The following is a 26865-nucleotide window of genomic DNA, read 5'->3' on the forward strand; positions in this document are numbered from 1 at the left end:
GACTGCCTTTGTGATTTATGGTATAGCAGACATCTTCACCTTTCCCAGAATTTCTGCCAAAGCTTTCTTGGCAGTGAATAGTGCGGTCAGTGCAGTTTCCATGATAGCAGCAGCCCTCTTCAGTGCACGCGGTTCCATCTTGCATATGGAAGTCATCAGAGTACGTCAAGTTCACCCCATGGCAGGACTCTGGAAGATCATGCATATTTTGGATTGGTCTGCAGAGTGTCCTAGCAGCGGAGTTGGCGCAGTCTGTATAGCGTCTGCCTGTATTACATTTGCCCCCAGGGGTTAAGGTACAATCACGCATACAGCCTAGATTGCTGTAGCACTGGTTGAATGAACCACAGTCACACTGCTTTCCTGGATCCACTATGTAGTTTCCATAATGATAGTGGGTCAGGCTTTTATTTAAATGCACATTTCAGTGTTGAACATGCACTTGCCTGTTCCACAATTCATTATGTGCTGCATATGAATGAAGGAACACTTACTGAAAGCTGCCATTATACCAGTTAGTTGGGTCCTAAGGCAGCTGGACCTTTTTTGGCAAGCACATTCATCAGTGTCAATGCACAAGCCACAATTTCTTGCCATCTGATGTGTTGCTATGACAGACAAGAGTAAATAATGTCTGCCTAAATAACTCAAAATGATGGCATATAACCCATTGGTGGATGGCATATAGAATACACAACTGGAGTACAATGAACCTCATGGGGCCCATCTCAAATCACATTAAGGGTGAATGTGTTTTAATAAATCAAAAATACTTTGACTCATACTACTGAAGAGAAAAAAGGACTCTGATGCGACACATAATTGCCCGTGTGAGCTTGATGTCTCTCACTATAAATGACCATGAAACCAATAACTTACATCAATACCATGAAATATTGACTCAATTAAGCTAAATAGCCTCATTAGGAATTGGGCACCTTTTTCCACGTGGTTAACACACTATACATTGTTTTGAAACTGAGAACATGTCCTTTGAAAATTCCGTGATGGTATGAACAGAACTTACTAGAGATCCTTGGGGCTGCACTGGCATTTCCTTGAGGAACACGGGGTCCCCTGTCCTCCTTATATCCTAGGTTATAAGTGGTCCCATTGCACAGATGTCTGCGACTCTCTGAGAAACAAAGTGTTCAAACCATTGGAAATCACCGAGGGGTCTCATTTGATAGGCAGGTTAATCCAACTTCATGATATCTTCAAGGCTGCCATAGCCTGTGCCAATTGTGACCATGGAAAAAGGAATCTCCTCCAGGTAGCCGAGGTAGTAACAGTCTGGAGGCATGAAGGGGTAGTCCATCTGCAAGGCTCCCTGAGCATCCTGAGTGAACTTCAGCAGAGTCTGGACCAAAAGAGTTTCTTGTGCCGCATGTGCATAACATGTCTCTTGCCCCCAAAACGCAGGCTATAGGACAGACAGCCAGGCATCTGAATGCCCTTGCTGTGGTTCGGCTCCTTCTTGGGAATTACCACCTGAGAGGAGATGTAGCGCCATGAGGGACGACCTTGAGAACCTTGGACAGCAGCCAGCAATGCCCAGAGTGCAAACAGCAAGAGGGGTGCCCTCAGGGTGACCTGGCCCTCTGCCAGCCTCATGCCCCTGCTCAGGAACATCTGCCAGTGAGAATGGATAAATGGAGGATCCTCAGCAAAGCCAGGTCTAGACCATCAGACAGAATACAGGGCTGTGCCAGGTGGCCAGCACCCTGCACCTGGGGGCCACCTGTGGGGTTCGGCAACAGTCCCAGTGTGTGGCATTGGGTGACCCTGCACATGAGTTAAGCTGGGGTGGATGTGGGAGGGGCAGGTGGGCCATGGTCAAGAGTGGTCACATGGACATGGGTAGGGATTTGGACCCAGAGGCATGGCTCTAGTTAACACTTTCAATCTTTCCTCCCGCTACTTGCATATGGGCTAGGCAGTTATAACACCCTGAACTTCTCTACCAATTCCATGTCCTGTGGTACTGCTGGGTCACTTTGTTTGGATGACTCCTTTTCCTCATTACAGAGACCACTGATTTTGCTTCCTTGTGATGTGGAGGTAAACATTGTCAATTTTACTTTATGGGTGATGCAAAAAATCGCTTTGTAGTTTTATGTGTCTAATTCTCCTTGGCTATTAGTTTGCAAGCCATTTGATCCTTTTGGTTGTTGCTTTGAAGGTTCCTCTGAGTTCACTGAGGAAATCATTTCTCAGTATTCTGAGTAATGATTGGTGAACTACAAGGTTGTATTTTAGTATTTTCTTATGCCAGCTGGGGGAACAGAAAGTACTGCTGACCATGTGTGAGCCCCAGGGGTTTTCTCCTCTAATCCCTTATGGTGGTTGTTTCCTGGCCTCTGGCAGTCTCCTCCCATGTAGTTTGGTTCCCTCTTCAGCTGGAGATGCAGGGAAGTTGAGGTTACTTTGGCAGCTTGTACCATGGAGTCTGCCCATGATCAAAAGATGGTATTGACCGTGGCACTGCCTTGCTTGATTAAGTACCCTCTACTACTTTAAAATGCCCTGGGTCAGAAACCTCAGAGTTGGCATTTGGACAAGAGTTTGCCTTCTTCCCAGTGTCTGGCCTTCTGAATATAGCTCAAATTCCTTTCCCACCAAAACTAAAACTTTGAACATTGACCTTTCCAGCAACAGGCAGCTGAATTTGGGTTTTGATAACAATGAAATGGAGAGTGAAATGGCAGTTTCCAGGGCCTGGCAGGGAGGGTCAATGAGGAGTAGATCTCAATGGCTATGATTTTGTGTTATGCAAGATGATTAAGTTCCAGAGGGGACTCCACATCATTACCCCTGTAGTTAACAATACTGTAAGGTATGGTTAAAATTTTGTGAAGAGTATGGGCCTCATGTTCAGTGAGATCTTACCACAATATAAAAGGGAAGACATGAGTTTTGCTTCTCACACAACAGTGTGCTGAACTGCATGGAAACACTCTCTACTGATAATTTGAAAACAATTTAAAAAAACATATGTTTTGAAAACTAACCCTGAGGATATGTCATTTACAGATATCTTCTTCCATTCCATAGGTTGCTTTTTTGTTTTGCTGATTGTCTCCTTCACTGTGCAGAAGCTTGCTATTTTGAGGTAGTCTCTCTCTCTATATAATTTTCTTGTATTATATTAATGTAAACTCAAGTCTGTTAACATACAGTGTCGTACTGATTTTAGGGGTAGAATTTAGGGAACCATCGCATACATATAACACCCAGTTCTCATTTCAACCAGTACCCTCCTTAATGGCCACATGCTATTTAGCCCACCTCCCCCACTTCCCCTCAGTTTGTTCTCTGTATTTAAGAGTGTCTTCTGGATTCCTCCCTCTCTGTTTTGATTTATTTTATTTTTCCTTTCCGTATATTGTGTTTCTTCTATTCCACTAATGTGTGAAACCATAGGATTTTGACTTTTTCTGACTGACTTGTTCCACTTAGCATAATACACTGTAGTTCCATCCATATTATTGTAATTGGCAAGATGTCATTATTTTTGATGGCTAAGTAATAGTCCATTGTATATATTTACCACCTCTTCTTTATGCATTCATGTGTTGATGAATATTTGGGCTGTTCCACAATTTGTTTTTTGTTGATATGCTGCCATAAAGATTGGGATGCATGTGCCCCTTCGAATCAGCATATTGGTATCCTTTGGATACCTTTGGTATCCTTGGATAAATGCAATTGCTTGATCACAGGATAGTTCCGTTTTTCATTTTTTGAGGAATTTCCACACTGTTTTCCAGAGTGGCTGCGCCAGTTTGCATTACCATCAACGGTGTGAAAGGGTTTTGCTTTCTCTGCATTCTTGGTGACATTTTGTGTTTTCTGAATTGTTAATTTTAGTCATTGTGACAGGTGTGAGTTGGTATCTCATTGTGGTTTTGATTTATATTTCACTGATGAAGAGTGTTGTTGAGCATCTTTATTCGTGTCTTTTTGCCATCTGGATGTCTTCTTTGGAAAAATATGTATTCATGTCTTCTGCCCATTTCTTCACTGGATTATTTGTTTTTTGAGTGTTGAGTTTGGTAAGTTCTTTATAGATTTTGGATACTAACCCTTTATCTGAGATGCCATTTGCAAATATCTCCCCCCATTTTGTCAGTTGCCTTTTAGTTTTGTTGATTTGTTCTTTGCTGTGCAGAAGCTTTTTATCTTGATGAGATCCCAATAGTTTATTTTTGCTATTGTTTCCCTTGCCTCTGGGGACATGTCTAGTAAGAAATTGTTCTGGCCAAGGTCAAAGAGGTTGGTGCCTGTGTTCTCCTCTAGGATTTTGATGGTTTCCTGTCTCACATTTAGGTCTTTCATTCAATTTGTATTCATTTTTGTGTGTACTATAGAAAGTGGTCCAGGTTCATTACAAGTTCACGATGCTGTCCAGTTTTCCCAACACCAGTTGTTGAAGGGACTTTTTCCATTTGATAGTCTTTCCTGCTCTGTCAAAGATTAGTTGATCATATAGTGATGTGTCCATTTCATGGTTTTCTAATCTTTTCCATTAATCTATGTTGTTTTTTTTTTTTGCCAGTATCATCCTGTCTTGATGACTACAGCATTGTAATATAGCTTGATATCCAGAATTGTGATGCCTCCAGGTTTTTTTCTTTTTCAAGATCTTTGGTTATTTGGGGTCTTTGGTGGTTCCATGATAATTTTAGAGTTATTTGTTCTAGCTCTGTGAAAAATGCTGGTATTATTTGACAGGAAATTGAATTATTTGCATTGAATGTCTAGATTGCTTTGGATAGTGTTGACATTTAACAATGATTTTTCTTTTAATCCATGTGCATGGAATATTTTTCCATTTCTTTGTGTTTTCTTCAATTTCTTCCATAAATGTCCCAGACTTTTCAGAGTACAGATCTTTTACCTCTTTACTTAGGTTTATTTCTAGTATATTATGGTTTTTGGTGTAATTTTAAATGGGATTGATTCCTTGATTTCTCTTTCTCCTGCTTCATATTGGTGTATAGAAATGTAACAAATTTCTATATGTTGATTTTGTATGCTACAAATTTACAGGTTTATTGTACCAGTTCTAGCTGGGTTTCTTTTGCTGGAGTCTTTCAGGTTTTCTATATATGGTATAAAATTCAACTCCAGAACTGAATAATCCTATTAAAAAATGGCCAGAAGACATGAATAAGCATTTTTCCAAATGTGACCTACAGATTGTCAATAAACACATGAAAAGATGGTCAACATCACTCCTCATCAGGGAAATATAAATCCAAACTACAATGAAATATCAACTCACACTGGTCAGAAAGGCTGAAGTCAACAGCACAAGAAACAACAGGTGTTGGTGAGGATGCAGAGAAAGAGGATCCTTTTCGAGGTGCTGGTGGGAATGCACACTGGCACAGCCACTATGGAAAACAGCATGGAGGTTCCTTAGAAAGCTAAAAATACAACTACGTTACGATAGAACAAAGGCACTACTAGGTATTTACCCAAAGGATACAAAAATACTAATTGAAGGGAATTGTACCTCTATGTTTATAGCAGCTGTCACAAACAGCCCAGGTATGGAAACAACCCAGCCCAAGTATGCATTGATTGATGAATGGGTATAGAATACGTGGTATATCTACATAACCCTGTCCACGCACACTGGAATATTTCTCAGCCATAAAAAGAATGACATTTGCCATTTTTAAGGACATGGATGGGCCTAGAGAGTATTATATTTACTGAAATAAGTCAGAGAAAGACAAATATATGATTTCATCCATATGTAGATTTTAATAAACAATAAATGGGCAAAGGGACAAATAAGAGAGAAGAGGCAAACCAAGAAATAGGCGATTTTTCAATGTTCACTTATTTATTTAGAGAGAGAATGGGAGGTGGGGCAGAGGCAGATGGGAAGAAAATCCCAAGGAAACGTCATGCTGTCAGTGCAGAAACCAAAGTGGGGCTCGATCTCAGGAATGATGAGATCAAGACAAGAGCCCAGATCAAGAGTCATGGGCCTAACCCATGGAACCATGTAAGCACCACGAAACAGATACTTAACTATAGGGGAAAAACTGATGGTTACCCTGGGGAGTGTGGGTGGAGGGGTGGGGAGGTAGTTGATGGGGATTAAGGGCAGTGCTCATAACGAACACTGGGTGCTGTATTGCAATGTTGAATCACTATATTTTACACATGAAGCTAGTATTATATTGCATGTTAACTGACTGGAATTTGAAGAAAAACTCAAATAATGTATTTATAGTGCCTGCAAATGGCCATGTTGGCATACAGCCCATGAAGAAGCTTTTATTGCAGAAAATATACTACCAGAAAGAATACCTAGAATATTTGAACTAAGGTATGTTCTTTTCCTTTCCCACCCCAGATCAGCAAGTAGAAACTCCAGTACAAGTAACTGGGACTATAGGCATGTGCCACTGAGCCTTGCTGCAACCTCCCCTCCAGACTGTTGTAGCCAATACACAGGGTTCCCGGTGACCAGCTCCTGTTCAGAGGACTCTTTCCCAGAGGGACAGGATGTCAGTGACCCTAAGCTGTTTGCTGTTGAGGCCAAGCCCCAGCAGGTGCCACTGAGATGTGTGACTCACTCATTGTTGGCAGCCCCACTCCCAGGAAGGAAGCTCTGCCCTGGGCACAGTCCACTAGGGATGCTGGGAACCTGATCACCCCAGACCTGACTTGTATGGCAGGAGTCTCATGCCACCAGGACAAGCAAGCCACAAGGCAGTGAAGCTGCCAGCCACCCCTAAACAGAGCCCTCAGTTTCCAAACTGTTTGGAATCCTGTTTGTCCCAGACATCCCCTGCAGCTGCAGACCTTTGCCCAGAGTATTGCCCAGGGTCAGGGGGAGATGGAGCAATCCTCTAAATCAAGGAGCAAATCTGTTCCTATAGAACTGACTTCATTTCCAGCTAAGTGTGAGGAAGAAGGTCTGGGCCTCATGTTGTGGGGAGTCAGGTGCAGGAAACAGATGGTTTCAGTGGAGGATTCCTAACCTACTCCCCCTCACCCGCAGGAGAGAGCCAGAACCAGGGACAGTGGAAGGAACAGCTCCTGTCAGAACACATATCAGACTATGGTCTCAACAACTCTCCATTCAGAGGAGTCCGAGGTTGTAGGGTTCAGTCTGTGGAGACTCCATACATCAGAGGGTGGTTGAACATAGGAGTGCTCTCAAATGAAGCAGAGTATCTCATCATGTGGTTTGGGAAAGAAAGAGATAAGGAATGCCCAACCAAACCACTGTCACCATGGTCTGGCTGTGTGAATGTCCTCTGTAATTTTGGGACTACCGCCCTTCCCTCCACGTCATGTCTTTCAGTTTCACCTGGTTTGAGGTGTGCATCAGTAGTGTCACATTTCTGTGGCAAAGCTTCCCATTGATGGAAGTTTCGTAGTTGGTTTATTCCTTTATATTTAGAAAGACTTTTGCCTTATTCTGAGCTTCTAACACTAAGAAAGATGCTATAAATATTTACACACCATTTATTTTCTGAACATGGGATTTCATTTTTCAGGGACAAATACTCGGGAGTGGTATTTCCAGGTTCCTTTTTATGTCATCCATGTATAATTTCATAAGCGACAGCCAACGGTTTTCCAGAGCTGGTGTTTATTTGTCAATCCTTCCTGCATTGTTTGAGGCCCCACGTATGCTGGATGCTCACCTGGATGTTGCTGTCAGTGTTGTTTTCATTCCGGAGCCATTGGGATGTGTGTATAGGGCATCTATTGCGTTCTTGATTTCAATTTCCCTGACAGTCGATGGTGTGAAGAGTCTTCTCCAGTCCGTAACTACTGTGTCTGTAACCTCAAGGATAGGATGTCTACTACACAAGGCTGTGCTTGTTTTATGGAGGTTTGTTTCCTTTCTTCCTATTGACTGTTGAGGGTTCTTAGCATATTCAAAATGCAGGTCTCTTGGTGGTTATGCATTTTGTGAATATGTCTCTTACTCTGTAACTTATCTTACTATTGGTATTCATGTGGGCAGATAAGTGTATTTGATTTTCACAGTCTATTGATACCATTTCTTTTTATGGGTGTTGTGTTGTTAGCTATAGTTTTCATTTTCTTGATGATTGCTTGTGACTAATATTTTTTTTAAATGTTTATTCTTGATAGAGAGAGAGGACAGAACGTGAGTGGGGAAAAGCAGAGAGAGAGGGAAACACAGAATCTGAAGCAGGCTCCAGGTTCTGAGCTGTCAGCATAGGGCCTGACAACGGGGCTCAAACCCTCAAATCATGACATCGAGACCTGAGCTGAAGTGAGACACTTAACCGACTGAACCAGCCAGGCACCCCACTGATTTCTTGGCTTACAATGTAACTAAATGTCTTGTTTTTTTCTGGTTTCTCTCAATGTTGACGTGTTCCCTATTCGGTCTCTGGTGACTTAGAGTTTTGTCGTTTGTTTTTAAATTTATAGACTCTAGCAAATCATTTTCGTGGCATGGTTTTTCCTAATATATGGAAATTGAGTGGAAATATATGAAATTGAAGTTCAAATTTCACAAGAGTTGCCATTCTGTGTCTCTTTGGCCAGACTGCTCATCAGATTTGATAGATATGCTCCTGGGGTCAAAAAACACGTTTACCTTTTCAGGTGGTGGGCTTTCTATATGTCTCAGGAGCCGTTGAGCTCTGTGCACACAACAGAGTTCTTGACACAATTTTTCCTTCGCAATTCTATGTGAAACCCTCAAAATCCATTTTTTGCATTGCCAATTTTAGACACTTCATGAATAGAATGCATTGAAGCTCTTGTATCATTTCCTAAAATTATTTTACTCTTGCGTGTTTGGGACTGTAATTTTTCTTCTTCCTTCCAAGGGGAGCTCATATCTGCATTTGTGGAATTCTTCCAGGCTTCTCATCTCTTAATACTTTTCCAACGTGCTGTGCAGTTTTTGACCAAATGAATACTTAGGTTTATTTGTACTCTACCATATTGGGTGATAGGAGCCATGAGACAGGCTGCATCATATGGGTTTTTTTTTTGTTCCCTTGTATGTTATCTGTCATATTGAATGTTTATAGAACATATAGCCCCTCACTTTCATGAACCACTAACAGGGGACATGGTTCTCTTCAAGAGACAGGAAAGGAAGACAAGGGAGCCTAGACAGCAAGTCGGGGAAGGAACCCCAGAACTTCTCAGGAAGCGTCAACTGTCCACACTTTCCAGTTCTGCAGATGTGGGTCCCTGCTGAGGCCCAACCTGGGTTTTTGTCAGGTGTCTGGACAAGCTGCCCATGATGTGTGGGCACAGTGGAGTTGGGAAGGGCAGCTGTGGTTTGAATTCCAGCCCACCTGGCACTGCTGTGAAAATTCATGAGTATGTTAATTTATGTCCACCATCAGTTAGGGATATAATGAGTAAATGCAAGACTTTAGACTCACTACCTTAGATTCCATGTTCATGACAATTTGTGACAACAATTCTCCCTTCCTTTTTCCCACTTTTTAAATTTTTTAAGTTTGTGTTTAAATATTTGTTAGTTAACACATTGTGTAGTACTAATTTCAGTAGTAGAATTTATTGGTTCATCACTTACATTAACACCCAGTACTCATCACAACACGTGGCCTCCTTAATCCCCAACACCCATTATCCCACTCCCCACACACCTGCCCTCCAGCAACCCTCAGTTTGGTCTCTAACCTTAGAGGTTTTTTTTTTTTTATGATTTCTTGCTCTTTTTCCCCTTCCCCTAGATCTAAATTCCCCATAGGAGGAAATCTTATGGTGTTTGTCATCTTTGACTGACTTACTTTGCTTAGCATGATAACCTCTATCTGCATCAACATCTTTGCAATTGACAAGATTTCATTCTTTTTTGTGACTTAGTAATATACTATTCTATACATATAGCAGATTAATCCCATGGTGGACTTTTGGTCTCTTTCCTCAGTTTGCCTGTCATAGTTAATGCTGCTGTAAACATTGGGGTGCATGTACTTCCTCAAATCAGAAGTTTTGTATGCTTTGGATGAATTCCTAGTAGAGCAATTGCTGGAGTGTAAGGTTGTTTAATTTTTAGTTTTAAACTGTTTTCTGGAATGGTCTGGGCACTTTGCATTCCCACCAAGAGTATAAAAGGGTTCCCTTCTCTCCTCATCCTCATCAATATCTGTTGTTTCCTGAGTTGTTAATTGTAGCCATTCTGACAGGTGTGCAGTCATCTCTCATTGTAGTTTTGATTTGTAATTCCCTGATGATGAGTGATGTTGAGCATATGTTCATGTGTCGGTTAGCCATCTGAATGCTTTGTTTGGAAAAGTATCTCCTCATGTCTTCTGCCCCATTTCTCCACTGGATTCTTTGTATTTTGGGTGTTGAGTTTGAGAAGTTTTTTTTTTATAGATTTTGGATAGTAAGCCTTTATCAGATATGTGGCTTGCAAATACCTTTTTAATTTCTGTAGAATGCCTTTTAGATTAGTTGACTGTTTCTTTAGCTGTGCAGAAGGTTTTTATTTTGATGAGGTCCCAGTAGTTCAAGTTTGCTGTTGTTTCCCTTGCCTCTCAAGACACATCTAGTAAGAAGTTGCTATGTCCGAAGTCCAGGAGGTTGCTGCCTGTTCTTCTCCAGGATTTGATGGTCTCCTGTCTCACATTTAGTTCTTTCACCCATTTGGATTTATTTTTGTGTATGGAGTAAGAAAGTGGTTCAGTTTCATTCTGCTGCATGTTCTGGTCCAGTTTTCCCAACACCCTTTGTTGACAAGGCTGTCTTTTTTTCCCATTACATAGTCTTTCCTACTTCATCCAAGATGAGGTGGCCATGCATTTGTGAGTCCATATCTGGGTTTACTCTTCTGTTCTCTTGATCTATGTGTCTCTTTTGTGCTTGTAGCTTACTGTCTTGTAAGTACAGCTTTGTAATATAGCATGAAATCCAGAATCATGAAGTCTCCCGTTTCTTTGTGTAGCATAGACATTTCAACACTACTTGCTCCTTAAATCCATGAACATTGAAGGTGTTTCCATTTCTTTGTGTCATCCTCAGTTTCTTTCACCGTTTTTAGAGACTTCAGAGCATAGATATTTTAACTCTTTAGGTATCCTATAATATTTGGTGCAGTTGTAAACGGGATGGATAGTTTTTTCATTTTTGTTTCTGTTTCTTCATTATTGCTGTGTAGAAATGCAGCAGATTTCAGTATGTTGATACTGTATCTTGTGACTTTGGTGAATTTTTGAATCAGTTCTTGCAATATTTTGGTGGAGTCTTGAGTTTTTTATATAGTGTCGTGTTATCTGTGAAGAGGGAATGTTTGACTTCTTCTTTTCCAACTGGAATGCGTTTATTTTTTGTTGTTGTCTGTTTTTGAGGATAAGACTTCCAGTGCTGTGTTAAGTAGAATGGTGGGAATGGACATCCCTCTTCTGTTCCTGACAGTAGAGGAAAAGGTTTTTTTTCCCCACTGAGGATATTAGCTGTGGGGTTTTCATGTACGGACTTTATGATGTTGAGGTGTGTTTCCTCTACACCTTGTGGAGGGTTTTATCAAGAAAGGATGCTGTACTATGTCAATTTTTTTTGCACCTATTGAGAGGGTCATATCATTCGTATCCTTTCTCTGATTAATGCTATGTATTACATTGGTTTATGAACCACCCTTACAGCCAAGGAATAAGTCCCATCTAGTCACGTTAAAGGATCCTTTTAATATCTTGTTGGGTTCAATTTGCAAGTATTTTCTTTCTTTTTTTTTAACGTTTATTTATTTTTGAGACAGAGAGAGACAGAGCATGAATGGGGGAGGGTCAGAGAGAGGGAGACACAGAATCTGAAACAGGCTCCAGGCTCTGAGCTGTCAGCACAGAGCCCGACACGGGGCTCGAACTCACGGACCACAAGATTATGACCTGAGTCAAAGTCGGACGCTTAACCGACTGAGCCACCCACGCGCCCCTGCAAGTATTTTCTTGACTATTGCTACATTCTTGCTCATTAGGGCAAGTGGCCTGTAAGTCTCATTTTTAGTGGGGTTTAATCTGGTTTGGAACCATGATCATACTGATCTTATAGAATGAATTAGGAAGTTTTCTTTCCATTTCTATTATTTGGAACAGTTTGTGAAGACAGGAATATTCTATTCTACTTAAATAGAATATTTTACACTCTTCTTAAATATCTGGTAGAATTCACCTGTGAACCTATCTGGCCCTGGATTTTTGTGTGTCAGTAGATTTTTGATTAATGATTCAATTTCTTTGCTCATTATCAGTTTGTTCCCGTTTTCTCTTTCTTCCTTTTTCAGTTTAGGTAGTTTACATTATTCTGGGAATTTATCCATTTCTTCCAGATTGCCCAATTTGTTGGCATATAAATCTCCAAACTATTTTCTCATATTTTAAATCTGTGGTGTCAGTCGCAATGCCTCCTGTCAAATTCTGATTATATTTACTTTTGTCCTTTCTCTTTTGTTTTTGCCAAGTCTGCCCATGGGTTTATCATTTTTATTTATTCTTACAAAAACCAACTTATAGTTTCATTCATCTGTTCTACTGTTTTTCTTTGTTTCTATATCATTTATTTCTGCTCTAATCTTTTTTGTTTACCTGTTCCTGCTGGCTTTAGGGTTCATTTGTTCTTTTTCTAGCTCCTTTAGTTGTAAAGTGGTTGTGTGTTTGAGACCTTTCTTCTTTCTTGAGTTTGGCCTGTACTGCTATATATTTCACTCTTCCATCAACTTTGCTGCATCCAGATGGTTTGGAACTGGCATGTTTTCATTTTCATTTGCTTCCATGTATTTTTTATTGCTCCTGTAATTTCCTGAAAATCTCATTCCGCTTTTACTACAATGTTCTTTAACCTAATGTATTGGCGGTGTTGCTCAAATTTTTCTTGTGGTCGACTTCAAGTTTCATAGTGTTGTGGTTTGAAAATACGCATGGAATGATCTCAGTCTTTTTGTACGTGTAGAGGGCTGATTTGTGACATAGTATGTGATCTGTTCTGGAGAATGTTCCATGCACACTCAAAAAGAATGTGTATTCTGGTGCTTTGGGATGGAATGTTGTGAATATATCTGTTAAGTCCATTCAGTCTATGTGTCTTTCAAAGCCATTGTTTCCTTATTGATTTTCAGCTCAGATTGTCTTTCCATTGTTGTAAGTGGAGTGTTAAATTTCTCTATTACTACTATTGTCTATTATCAATGAGTTCTTTATGTTTCTTAGTAATTGAGTTATATATTTCAGTGCTTACATTTTTGGGGTATAAATATTTAAAGCTTCAGATCTTCTTGTTGGATAGACCCCTTTATGATGATATACTGCCTTCCTGATCTCTTGTAACAAACTTTGGTTTGAAAACTAGTTAGTGTGATATGAGTGTGGTACTACAACTTTCCTTTGACGTCCATTAGCATGATAAATTGTTCACCCTACCCTCACTTTCAAACTACAGGTGTTTTAGGTTGAAACTCCTATGTCTTTTGATTGGATATTTTGCCCATTTAAATTCACAGTAATTATTGATAGATATAAACTTAGTGCCATAGTGTTACCTCCAAAGTCATTTTTTCTGGAGATTTTCTCTGTTTATTTCTAGTCTTTGTTACTTTTAGTCTTCCTTTCCCACTCAAAGGGTCCCCTTTAATTTCTCGCAGGGCTGCTTTAGAGGCCATGAGCTCCTATGGTTTTTGTTTTTCTGGGAAATTCTATCACTCCTTGTATCTGAATGACTGCCTTACTGGACAAAGTATTCTTAGCTGCATAATTTTCAATTGTGCATGTTGAGGATATGATGCCACTCCCTACTTGCATGAGGGTTTCTGTAGAGACATTTGCCATAGTTTTTTATAATCTTCCCTTGTTAGTAAGCAACTTCTTTTGTGTTGATGCTTTTATGGTTTTTCTTTATCTGAATATTTTGTCATTTTCCTTGATATGTCTCAGTGTTGGCCTTTTTTTTTTTTATTTTAATGGGTGTTCTCTCTGCCTCCTAGATGTGGATGTCTATTTCCTTCTGCAGCTTGTGGAAATTTTCACTATAATTCACTCAGCTAAAATGTATCCCCCTTTTTCTCCCTCTTATTCTTTTGGGACTCCTTTCAAAAGAATGTTATTACAGTTTATGGAGTTGCTGATTTCCCTAAGTGTATGTTTGTGATGCAATATTTTAATTTTCCTCTTCTTTCCAGCTTCATTTTCCCCATACTTTTATCTTCTATGTCCCTTCCTCATTCATCTGCTTCTTTCAGCCTTGAGGTCATTCTATCCAATCAGTTTCACATCTCGGTTACAACATTTAAAATTTCATGCTGACTAGTTTTTAGGTGTTTTCTGTTTGCAGTAAGGGTATCCCTCATGTCTCATATATTTTCCTCAAGCACAGATCGTATCCTTATGATACTTTTTGAAAATCCTGTTTCATTATGAGAGTTTTTAGAAATTCTGTTTGAGGCACATTAGTTTATGTGTTTTAATTATATCCCTCACAATGACCTTTTATCATTTTTTCTTTTAGGATGAATTCCTCCATCATGTTGTTGTCTATGTCTCTGCCTTCTTAAATGTTTTAGGAACTCCTGTTATCTTTTCTGCTTCTAGAGTAGTATCTTTATTGAGAAGTGTTCACATACTGTCCAGGGCCTGACACTTCATGAAGCATTTATGTTTCGTGGCACTGTGCTGTCGTGTTTTGGCTGCTCTGTTCCTCAGGACAGTCCTTTGCAGATTTTCTCCTTGCCTCCAGTGGGGAGTGTTGGACCTTGTGCCCAGTGTTGTGAGTTTTAACTAGGTGAGTTTGGTCTGCTTGTTAAAAGAGGCTAATTCCCATCTCCCCTAGAGGTGAGGATATGCCTCACTGTATGATCAGCTGACTTGGTGCGTGTGGGGGTTTACGGTAGTCTTTGGAGGAAGGGGTGCAATGGTGGTCTGGTTGCCAGGCACTCTTTCCTAGTAAGCAAGCACTTGATGGGGGCTGGAGTAGGTGGAGCTTGGTGTTAGTGGCTCAGCTTCCACTGGGGATGCTGTGCTGCTGAGTGAAATCTGTCCATCCTGATTGGTGGGGGGAAATACTGGCATCAGCTCCCTCTCTAGTCCCTGGTGTTGGAGTTCCCAGCCTCCCCTGTTCAAGAAGCCCTCACACAGAGAGAACACTTGTGGGTCCCAGGCTTCCGTCAGAATTGCTTTCACCCTGTCTGTGTCCAAGCCATTGGCGCATCTGGTGGCACAGGGCTCTTATGTTTTATCTCAGGAGCTCTAGCTGGGTTTGAAAACTCCAAATTGTGTGAACTCAATATGACTGGGACCCCACTGATCCTCTGGGAGAGGGTCTTGATGTGCTGTGCCTGGAGCTGGTTTAGCCCAGATGGGTAGTTGCATGAATACTAGGGGCTTGGAGTTCATGGTGAAGAACAACCAGAATGCAGTGTCCAGCTAGCTGCTCTCAGAAGAGGCTCCTGTGCTAATGATCAGGAAATTTTAATGGTGCCTGTCAGCTCTCCTGTCCTATGAGAGCCAATGCCCCGTCTCCCAAATGCACTTCACGAAGGGAATTGTCTCTCCCCATGAGACCCAGGGGATACTCAGACCACAGTTCCCCTTATGGGCCTCTTCCCTCCTCCACAGGAACACTGCTGTGCCCACCAGACTCCACCCCAATGATGGGATCGACTTTTAAATCTTCAGTCTTTAAGCTCCACGTTTACAGGAGGTTGACTTGTCATGATTAACTTCATGGGTTATCTTGACTGCATCCTGGGTGCCCAGATTCACCACGGTTTCTGTGGATGTCTGTGATGTGTTCCAGAAGAGACTGGCATTTCCATCCGTGGTTTCTTTCTGCCTGGGCACCACCCATTCCATTAAGTTTGTGAATAGAATCTGATGCAGATGGGGGACGAATTCCCTCATTTTTACTTCCCATGTGCTTGTTTAAACTGGAATATTGGTCTCCTCTGGCCCTTTTTCTGAGAGTTACATCATCAGCTCTCCACGTTCTGAGACTAGACACTAGTCAGAATCAGACAAGAATTACATCACTGGTTTTCCTGGGTCTTCAGCTTGTGACAGTAGATCATGGGACTTCTCAACGTATTTAGTTATGGAAACCAATGACCTTTGGGTTGTGTTCCTCAGGGGAATCTTGACTAATACATGGAGATTGTTTGTCTCTCCTTTAGAGTAATTGAATAAAGCTGTAGCTCATTTTAAGTCCCGAGTAGCAAAGGGCTATGAAGAAAGTGTCACATTGTTTGACTGGGACAAGGGCTGGTGAGGATAAGGAGGAGCTCTGGGATTCTGTGGTCCTGGCTGCACAGGGAGCACATCTGGGAATCCTGTAAAGGTGCAGCTGTTGTGCCTCAGGAAATCTGTAATTCACTCATGTTGAGGGACCGGAATAAGCAGGTGCAAACAACTGTGTCTTTGTGCATGGAAGCCCCAGACCCTGAGAGGAAACCTGCCTGTAACCTCCATCTGCACCTGCGCCTGGGAACACAGAGGAGAATTGTGCATAATGTGCGCCCCCTGGTGGTGCTGATCCCCTCCAGGAGGGAGGTTTTTGTCTGGGTTCCCAGTGAGGTACCCTCACTGTGTCACTCGTACAGTAATATGTGGCCGTGTCCTCGGTCTTCAGGCTGTTCATCTGCAGATACAGCGTGTTCTTGGCGTTGTCACTGGAGATGGTGAATCGGCCCTTCACGGAGTCTGCGTAGTATGTGCTACTTCCATCAGTATTAATATATGCGACCCACTGCAGCCCCTTCCCTGGAGCCTGGCGGACCCAGTTCATGTAGTAGCTGCTGAAGGTGAATCCAGAGGCCACACAGGTGAGTCTCAGGGACCCCCCAGGCTTCACCAGGTCTCCCCCAGACTCTACCAGCTGTACGTCACACTGGACACCTGCAGACACAAGACATGTTGGTCAGGAAACTGTCACACATCCACCGTTTCACTCATACCCATTCATAGACTCAGTGTCCCTCATTCACCATGAATTACCTTTTAAAAGAGCAACCAGGAAAACCCAGCCCAGCACAAAGTCCATGGTGAGGTGTGTGTGTTCTGTGCTGATCACCGAATGGGAACACCTGGACTCCTGGGGCTGGGTCTCCTCTCCCAGCTGCAAGGTCGGGCTGGGTTGGTTTTATCAGCAGAGAAAGGGCCCCATTTGCATGTCCTCTGACATATATATCAAGCTCCAGACTTAGATTTGATTCTGTAAAAGTGAATGACAGGGTTAGGGACGCACTTCTACATTAGTTTGTGTGGATGGTGGTGTGACAATATGAAGAATTCTTCTTTTTTTCAGTTTTGGATTTTTACCTTTATTAATGGAGGCTTCGGCATAATCTTTAAGAAACATTTACCTCAGCATGATCACGCATTATTTTCTCTTAAAATATTTTAATTTTTTATTAGTAATTAGTATTTATTTTTAGTTTTAAAAATTAACATCCAAATGAGTTAGCATATAGTGCAACAATGATTTCAGGAGTAGATTCCTTAGTGCCCCTTACCAGTTTAGCCCATCCCCCCTCCCACAACCCCTCCAGTAGCCCTCTGTTTGTTCTCCATATTTATGAGTCTCTTATGCTCTGTCCCCTCCATGTTTTCATATTATTTTTGTTTCCCTTCCCTTATGTTCGTCTGTTTTGTCTCTTAAAGTCCTCATGTGAGTGAACTCATATGATTTTTGAATTTCCTGACTCATTTCACTTAGCATAATACCCTGTAGTTCCATCCACCTGGTTACAAATGGCAAGATTTCACTCTTTTTGTTTGCCGAGTAATACTCCATTGTATATATTTACCACTTCTTCTTTATCCATTCATCCATCGATGGACATTTGGCTCTTTCCATACTTAGGCTATTGTTGATAGTGCTGCTATAAACATGGGGGTGCATGTGTTCCTTTGAAACAGAACACCTGTGTCCCGTGGATAAATGCATAGTAGTGCAACTTCGAGGTCATAGGGTAGTTCTATTTTTAGTTTTTTGAGGAATCTCCATACAATTTTCCAGAGTGGCTACACCAACTTGCATTGCCTCCCAGAATGCAAAAGAGATCCTCTCTCTGCATCCTTGCCAACATCTGTTGTTGCATGAGTTGTTAAGGTAGCCATTCTGACAGGTGTCAGGTGGTATCTCATTAGGGTTTTGATTGGTATTTTCATGATGATGAGTGATGTGGAGCATTTTTTCATGTGTCGGTTGGCCATCTGGATGTCTTCTTTGGAGAAGTGTCTATTCATGTCTTTTTCCCATTTCTTCACTGGATTGTGTTTGGGTGTTGAGTTCGATAAATTCTTTATAGATTTTGGATACTAACTTTATGTGAGATGTCATTTGCAAATATCTTCTCCCATTCTGTCAGTTGAATTTTAGCTTTGCTGATTGTTGCCTTCACTATGCAGAAGATTTTTATTTTGATGAGGTCCCAGTAGTTCATTTTTGCTTTTGTTTTCCTTGCCTCTGGGGACGTGTTGAGTAGGAAGTTGGTGCGGCCAAGACCAAAGATGTTTTTGCCTGCTTTCTCCTCGAGGATTGTTTTTTTAATTTTTTTCAACGTTTATTTATTTTTGGGACAGAGAGAGACAGAGCATGAACGGGGGAGGGGCAGAGAGAGAGGGAGACGCAAAAACGGAAACAGGCTCCAGGCTCTGAGCAATCAGCCCAGAGCCTGACGTGGGGCTCGAACTCCCGGACCACGAGATCATGACCTGGCTAAAGTCGGACCCTTAACCAACTGCGCCACCCAGGCGCCCCTCTCCTCAAGGATTTTGATGACTTCCTGACTTACATTGAGGTCTTTCATCCATTTTGTGTTTATTTTTGTGTATGGTGTAAGAAAGTGGTCCAGGTTCATTCTTCTGCATGTCGCTGTCCAGTTTTCCCAGCACCACTTGCTGAAGACACTGTCTTTATTCCATTGAATAGTCTTTCCTGCTTTGTCAAAGATTAGTTGGCCATACATTTGTGGGTCCATTTCTGGATTTCGTATTCTGTTCCATTGATCTGAGTGTCTGTTCTTGTTTTTTTTTTTTTAAATTTTTTGGCATTTATTTATTACTTTTCAGAGACAGAGACAGAGCATGAGCAGGGGAGAGTCAGGGAGAGAGGAAGACACAAAATTCCAAGCAGGCTTCAGGCTCTGAGCTGTCAGCACACAGCCTGATGTGGGACTCTAACTCACGAACTGCCAGATTGTGACCTGAGTGAAAGTCGGATCCTTAACAGACTGATCCACTCAGATGCCCCTGAGTGTCTGTTCTTGTGCCAGTACCATACTATCTTGATGATTACAGCTTTGAAGTATAGCTTGAAGTCTGGGATTTTGATGCCTCCTGCTTTGGATTTCTTTTTCAAGATTTCTTTGGCTATTCGGTGGCTTTTCTGGTTCCATACAAATTTTAGGATTATTTTTTCTAGCTCTGTGAAGAATGCTGGTGTCACTTTGATCGGGATTGCATTGAATATGTAGATTGCTTTCGGTACTATTGGCATTTTAACAATATTTGTTCTTCCTATTCAGGAGCATGGAATCTTTTTCCATATTTTGTCTTCTTCAATTTCTTTTATAAGATTTCTCTAGTTTTCAGTGTAAAGATTTTTCACCTCTTTGGTTAGATTTATTCCTGGGTATTTTATGGTTTTTGTGCTACTGTAAATGGGATAGATTCCTTGATTTCTCTTTCTGTTGCTTCATTGTTGGTGTATAGGAATGCAACCAATTTCTCTGCGTTGATTTTATATCCTGCCACTTGGCTGAATTCATGAATCAATTCTAGCAGTTTTTTGGTGGGGTCTTTTGGGTTTTCCATAGAGACTATCATGTCATCTGTGAAGACTGAAAGTTTGACCGCCTCCTGGCTGATTTGGATGCCTTTTATTTCTTTGTGTTGTCTGAGTGCAGAGGCTAAGACTTCCAATACTGTTGAGTAACAGTGGCGAGAGTGGACATCCCTGTCTTGTTCCTGACCTTAGGGAGAAAGCTCTCAGTTTTTCCCCATTGAGGATGATTAGCATTGGGTCGTTCATAGATGGCTTTTATGATCTCGAGGTATGGTCCTTCTATCCCTGCTTTCTGGAGGGATTTTATCAAGAAAGGATGTTGTATTTTGTCAAATGCTTTCTCTGCATCTATGGAGAGGGTCATATGGTTCCTGTCCTTTCTTTTATCAATGTGATGAATCACGTTATTTGTTTTACAGATATTGAGCCAGCCCTGCATCCCAGGTATAAATCCCACTTGGCCGTGGTGAAGAATTTTTTTAATGTATTATTGTTTCTTGTTGGATAATTTCTTGTTGAGGATTTTTGCATCCATGTTCATCAGGGAAATTGGTGTATAGTTCTCTTTTTAAGTGTTGTCTGTGTCTGTTTTTGGAATCGAGGTAATGCTGGCTTCATAGAAAGAGTTTGGAAGTTTTCCTTCCGTTTCTATTTTTTGGAACACCTTCAAGAGAATAGGTGTTAACTCTTCTTTGAATGTTTGGTAGAATTCCCCTGGAAAGCCATCTGGTCCTGGACTGTTGTCTTTTGGCAGATTTTTGATTACTAATTCGATTTCCTTACTGGTTATGGGTCTGTTCAAATTTTCTATTTCTTCCTGTTTCAGTTTTGGTAGTGTATATGTTTCTAGGAATTTGTCCATTTCTTCCAGATTGCCCATTTTATTGGCATATAATTGCTCATAACTTTCTATTATTACTGTTTTTTTTTCTGTTGTGTTGGTTGTGATCTCTCCTCTGTCAATTTTGATTTTATTCATTTGGGTTCTTTCCTTTTTCTTTTTGATCAAACTGAATAGTGGTTTATCAATTTTGTTAATTCTTTCAAAGCACCAGCTTTTAGTTTCATTAATCTGTTCTACTGTGTTTTGGTTTCAATAGCACTAATTTCTGCTCTAATCTTTAGTATTTCCTGCCTTCTGCAGGTTTTGGGTTTTATTTGCTGTTCCTTTTCCAGCTCTTTAGTCATAAGGTTAGGCTGTGTATCTGAGATCTTTCGTCCTTCTTTAGGAAGGCCTGGATTGCTATATACTTTCCTCTTATGACTGCCTTTGCTTCATCCTAGAGGTTTGCGTTGTGGTGTTATCATTTTCATTGACTTCCATATACTTTTAATTTCTTTGTGAACTGCTTGGTTTGCCCATTCATTCTTTAGTAGGTTCTTCAGTCTCTAATTATTTGTTACCTTTCCAAATTTTTTCTTGTGGTTGATTTTGAGTTCATGGCATTGTGGTCTGAAAATATGCATGGTATGATCTCGATCTTTTTGTACTTACTTAGCGCTGATTTGTGTCCCTGTATATAGTCTATTCTGGAGAAAGTTCCATGCGCACTGGAGAAGAGTGCATATTCTGTAGATTTAGGATGAAATGTTGTGAATATATTTGTTAAGTCCTTCTGGTCCAGTGTGTCATTCAAAGCCATTGTTTTCTTGTTGATTTTTTGATCAGGTGATCTGTTCATTATTGTGAGTGGGGTGTTGAAGTCTTCTACTATTATGGTATTCTTATCGATGAGTTTATGTTTGTGATTAATTCATTTCTATATTTGGGTGCTCTCACAATTGGTGCATAAATGTTTACAATCGTTAGGTCTTCTTGGTGGATAGACCGTTTGATTATGAATGATGTAATGCCATTCTGCATCTCTGGATGCAGTCTTTATTTTAAAGTCTAGATTGTCTGATATCAATATGGCTACTCCGGCTTTGTTTTGTTGAACATTAGCATGATAGATGGTTCTCCATCCCCTTATTTTCAATCTTAGGCGTCTTTAGGTCTAAAGTGGATCTCTTGTAAAAAGCATGTAGATGGATCTTGTTTTCTTCTCCATTCTGTTACCCTATGTCTTTTGATTAGGGCATTGAGTCCATTGACATTTGGAGTGAGTACTGAAAGATATGAGTTTATTGCTATTATGATGCTTGTAGAGTTGGAGTTTATGGTGGTATTCTTTGGTCTTTCTAATCTTTGTTGATTTTGGTATTTATTTATTTATACAGATATATTTTCATCTTTTCTCCCCTCAGAGATTCCCGCTTAAAATTTCTTGCAGGGCTGGTTTAGTGGTCACAAACTCGTTTAATTTTTGTTTGTATGGGAATCTTTTCATCTCGCCTTCTATTTTGAATGATAGCCTTGCTGGGTACAGAATTCTTGGTTGCATATTTTTCTGATTTAGCACACTGAATACATCCTGCCACTCCTTTCTGGTCTGCCAAGTTTCTGTGGATAGGTCTGCTAAACCTGATCTGTCTTCCCTTGTAAGTTATGGACTTTGTTTCCCTGTTGGTTTTATGATTCTCTCCTTGCCTGAGTACTTTGTCAATTTGACTATGATGTGCCTTGTTGATGGTCGGTTTTGGTGGAATCTAATGGGAGTCCTCCGTGTTTTCTGGATTTTGATGTCTCTGTCTTTTCCCAGGTTAGAAAAGATTTCTGCTCTGATTTGCTCACATAACCCTTCCACCCCTATTTCTCTCTTCCACTTCTGGGACCCCTATGATTTTCATGTTGTTCCTTTTTAATGAGTCACTGATTTCTCTAATTCTTAAATCTTGCTCTTTTGCCTTAATCTCCCTCTTTTTTCTGCTTCATTATTCTCTATAAGGTTGTCCTCTATAACGCTGATTCTCTGTTCTGCCTCATCCATCCGTGCCACCGCTGCATCCATCCATGATTGCAGCTCAGTTATAGCATTTTAAATTTCATTTTGGCTATTTTTTACTTATTTTATCTCTGCAGAAAGAGATTCTAATCTATTTTTGACTGCAGCTAGTATTCTTATTATTGTGATTCTAAATTCTGGTTCAGATATCTTGCTTATATCTGTGTTGGTTAAATCCCTGGCTGTCATTTCTTCGTGGTCTTTCTTTTGGGGTGAATTCCTTCATTTTGTCATTTTGCAGGGAGACAAGGAATTAATGAGGTCGCAAAATTGAAATAAAAAGATAAAATTACAAAAATATTAAAATTAAAAATTAAACACACACAAGCAAATTGAATGGAATATGCTAGATCCTAGGTGTGTTTTGTTCTGGGGGTTGAAAGTGGTTTGACAGAGAAAAATTGGGAGGGGGAGAAAAAAAAGGAAATAATTTGAGAATTTGAAAAAATGAATACACAGAAGTAGACCGAAATGAGATGGTGGGAGTAAAATATAGTTTGGAAAAATATAAAGAAAAGTAAAGAACATAATAGAGAAAATAAAGAAAAATATTTTTAATAAAAATTAAAAATAAATGATTTTTTCTTTTTCTGTATTCTAGAAAAAAGAGAGGAAACGAAAAAGAGAAAAAAGATTAAAAAATTAAAAAAATGAAATCATTTGAAAATTCAAAAAGTGAATACACCATAGTAGACTACCATAAAATGATGGAAGTAAAATAGAATTTGAGAAAATTTACATAAAAGCAATCAATATAGTAAAAAAATTAAGGGAAAATATTTTTAATAGAAATTGAAAGTAAAATCAAGTTTTTCTCATTTTGCATTCCAGAAAAACTACAGAAACGAAGAAGAGAAAAAAAGAAAAAGAAAGAAAAAATTAAAAGGAAATTGTTTGGAAATTTGAAAACGGGAATACACTGAGTTAGAGTAAAATAAAATGATGGAAGTAAAATAGAATTTGAAAAAAAATAAAGAAATGTAAAAAATATAGTAATAAAAATTAAAGAAAATATTTTTAATAACAATTGATAATAAAAATAAATTTTTCTGTGTCTACATTCAAGAAAAAGAAAAGTGTAAAAGAGAAAAAGAAAGAAAATTGACTAGATGAATCGGCTAACAGATTGAAGTAGGACTGAAATTACTTCCTTATCCCCTAGATGTCAGTCTATGTAGCTCTTTATAGTCCATAAGGTAAGTGGCAGTGAGACTTGTGTGCCTGAAGAGCACTGTTGGCTCAGTTGGGTGGGGCTCAGTGTAATGGCCCTGCTGTCCACTAGATGGTGATTTTAGGATCCTGGGGTGGATTGTTGCCGTGCTTGTAGTTGCGAATGCACATGCGCGGGAGAGGTGAAAATGGCGCCACCCAGGTACCCAGTCTGTTCTCCTGGATCAGCAATCACGCACCCATCCTCTGTCTTCAGCCCTTGTCCGCTCCCTGCTCTTTCACTCTCTGTGACCAGGCCCCAGGCCGCACCTCTCTCCCAAGTATTGTCACAGATGCGGCTGTTTTCCCTGGTCCCTTATGTCCAAAGGACCGCAGCTTTGACCTGATCTGCCCCTCTTTGGGAGGGTCTCACCTAGCAATGGCCGAATGAGCAATGGCCGAATATTGGCTGCACCTAGGAACGCTTGCTGGATCCTGTTGTTGTCAGTGCCCCGAGACTTTGGCCAGGTGCCAGCCCACCCCAGAAAAAGTTCGCGAGAGAGTGTAGCAGCAGCGTTTAATGGATTATGGAAAATCACAACACACGTCTGGCATCAGGCTTCACCCTAAATGACCTTATTCCAGCACCAGCAAATGTGGCCGTTTCCTGGGGTCTGCTGGGACCAGATGCCTTTGGCAGTCTCCTCCAAATGTCCTTCCAGCAGTGGAACTGCCTTTCCCTGTGTGGTCTTAGAACATCCCGGACCCCACTCTGTTCCTGGGATTCTCCCTTCCCACCAGAGCACCTCCAGGTATCGAGCTGTGGAGTTGCAGCCTTTGCTGTCCCCTTGTTTATAGTCTTAGTGGAATTTACATACTCTCCTTTCTCCTTTCTCCCTTTTTAGTTTAGTCTCTGTGGCTGTTTCCAATTTTCCACGTTCTGTCCAGCTGCTTTTGGGGAGGGGTGCTTTTCCTGTTTTCTCCCCCACTCCCCAGGCTCTGTCCTCTCTCCACCCGCAAAAGCACATCCCTTCCCGCAACTTCTCACTCCCAAAGGTCACCTCTCCATGCCACGTTCTTGTTGAATTCTGTGGCTCAGGTTGTGCAGATTGTTGTGTTAATCCTCAATCAGTTTTCTAGGTGTGTAGGATGGTTTAGTGTTGGTCTGGCTGTATTTCATGGACGCGAGACACACAAAAATCTTCCATGTTGTTCTGCCATCTTGTCTCCTCCCCCATTGACTGCCTGATTTTCATTTGAACATTTGAGGATATCATGCCACTCCCTTCTTTCCTGCAGGTTTCTGTGGACACTGCTGCCATAATCTTTTATCTTCCCATATTCGTTAGCAAACTCTTTTGTCTTCATGTTTATAGGTTTTTGTAATCTGTGTATTTTGTGAATTTTACTATGTTATGTCTCAGAGTCAGCCTGCTTTTTTTTTTCTTAATTTTAATGGGAGTTCTCTGTGACTCATAGATGCGGACGTCTGTTTCCTTCACCATTTAGTGGAAATTTTCCACTCTAATGCACTCAGACAAAACTTCTCTCCTTTTTTCTCCCTCTCTTCTTCTTCTGGGACTCCTTTGAAAAGAATTTTATTACACTTTATGGAGTTGCTGATTCCCTAAGTATACGTACGTGATGCAATGTTTTAATTTTCCTTTTCTTTCCTGCTGCATTTCTCACAAAATTTTATCTTCCATGTCACTTACTCATTCATCTGCTTCTTTCTGCCTTGAGTTCATTATATCCAATCAGGTTCACATCTCGGTTACAGCATTTTAAAAATTTCAGCTTGACTGGGTTTTAGGTCTTTTCATCTGTAGTCAGGGTATTCTCATGTCTTCTAGGCTTTCTCAAGCATAGCTAGTATCCGTATGATAGTTTTTAAAAGTTCAGTTTCCTTATGATAGGTATTAAATTGTTTGAGGCTTATTATTTATATGTGTTTTAATTATATCCCTGGCAATGTCATTTATGGTTTTGTTTTTTTTTTTTTTTTGCAATGAATTCCTCCATCACTCTGTATGTCCATGTCTCTGCTTTCTTAAGTGTTTTAGGAAAATCCTGTTATGTTTTCTGCTTCTAGAGTAGTGTCTTTTTTGAGAAATGTTTACATACTGTTGATAACCTGACATTCTGGAATCATTTCTTGCATGTGCTGTGTGCACTGTGCTGTCATGTATTGGCTGCTCTGTCCCCCAGATCATTCCTCTGCAGAGTTCTCCTTGCCTCCAGGGGAGATTTTTTCAACTTTGTCCATAGTGTTGTGAGTTTTAACTAGGTGAGTTTGGTCTCCTTATTAAAAGAGGCTAATTCCTATTTCCCCTAGAGGTGAAGGTATGCCTCACTATATGGTCAGTAGACTTGGTGCCTGTGAGGGTATATGGTGGTCTTTGGAATGAGGGGTGCAATGGTGGTCTGGGTCTAGGCACTCTTTCCCTAGTAAGGAAGCACCTGAGGAAGGAAAGGTGGGTATAGCTTGGTGACAGTGGCTCAGTATCTACTGGGGTGTTTTGCTGCTCACTGAATTCTGTCCATGATAATTGGTGGGAGGAAATATTGGCATCAACTCCTTCTCTAGTCCCTGCAGTTGGAGTTTCCAGCCACCCCTGTTCAGGAAGCCCTCACAAAAAGAGAGTAATCTGTACTCATGGGTCCCAGGCTTCCTTCAGAACCCAGCCTTCACCCTGCCTTTGTCCAATCCATTTTCACACCTGGCAGCTCAGGGCTCTTATGTTTTATCTCAGGAGCTCTAGCTGGGTGTGAGTACACCAAATTGTATGAACTCAATGCGACAGGGACCCCACTGATCCTCTGGGACAGTGTCTTGCTGTGATGTGGTTAGAGCTGGTTATCCCAGAAGGGCAGTTGCATGAAAACTAGGAGCTAGGAGTTCATGGTGAGGAGGAACAAGAAGGGAGCGTTCAGTTAGTTGCTCTCAGCAGAGGCTCCTATGCTAATGACCAGGGCAGTGCAATGGTGCCTGTCAGCTCTCCTGCCCCATGAGAGGCAATGCCCTGTCTCCCAAATGCACTCCAAGAAGGTAACTGTCTCA

At 40.8% G+C, this 26865-nt stretch overlaps 1 gene segment (V, D, J or C); it reads right to left on the reverse strand.

Annotated features, from left to right (window-relative positions):
- Positions 1-17102, reverse strand: part of LOC125168160 (immunoglobulin heavy variable 3-74-like) — a 28042-nt gene extending 10940 nt beyond the window's left edge. The window contains 2 exon segments of the V gene segment in view: positions 16575-16877; positions 16977-17102. Of these exon segments, the coding sequence occupies positions 16575-16877; positions 16977-17022 (349 nt within the window).
- Positions 17103-26865: the final 9763 nt, after the last annotated feature.

This window comes from Prionailurus viverrinus, chromosome B3, assembly GCF_022837055.1.
Source record: "Prionailurus viverrinus isolate Anna chromosome B3, UM_Priviv_1.0, whole genome shotgun sequence".
NCBI lineage: Eukaryota > Metazoa > Chordata > Mammalia > Carnivora > Felidae > Prionailurus > Prionailurus viverrinus.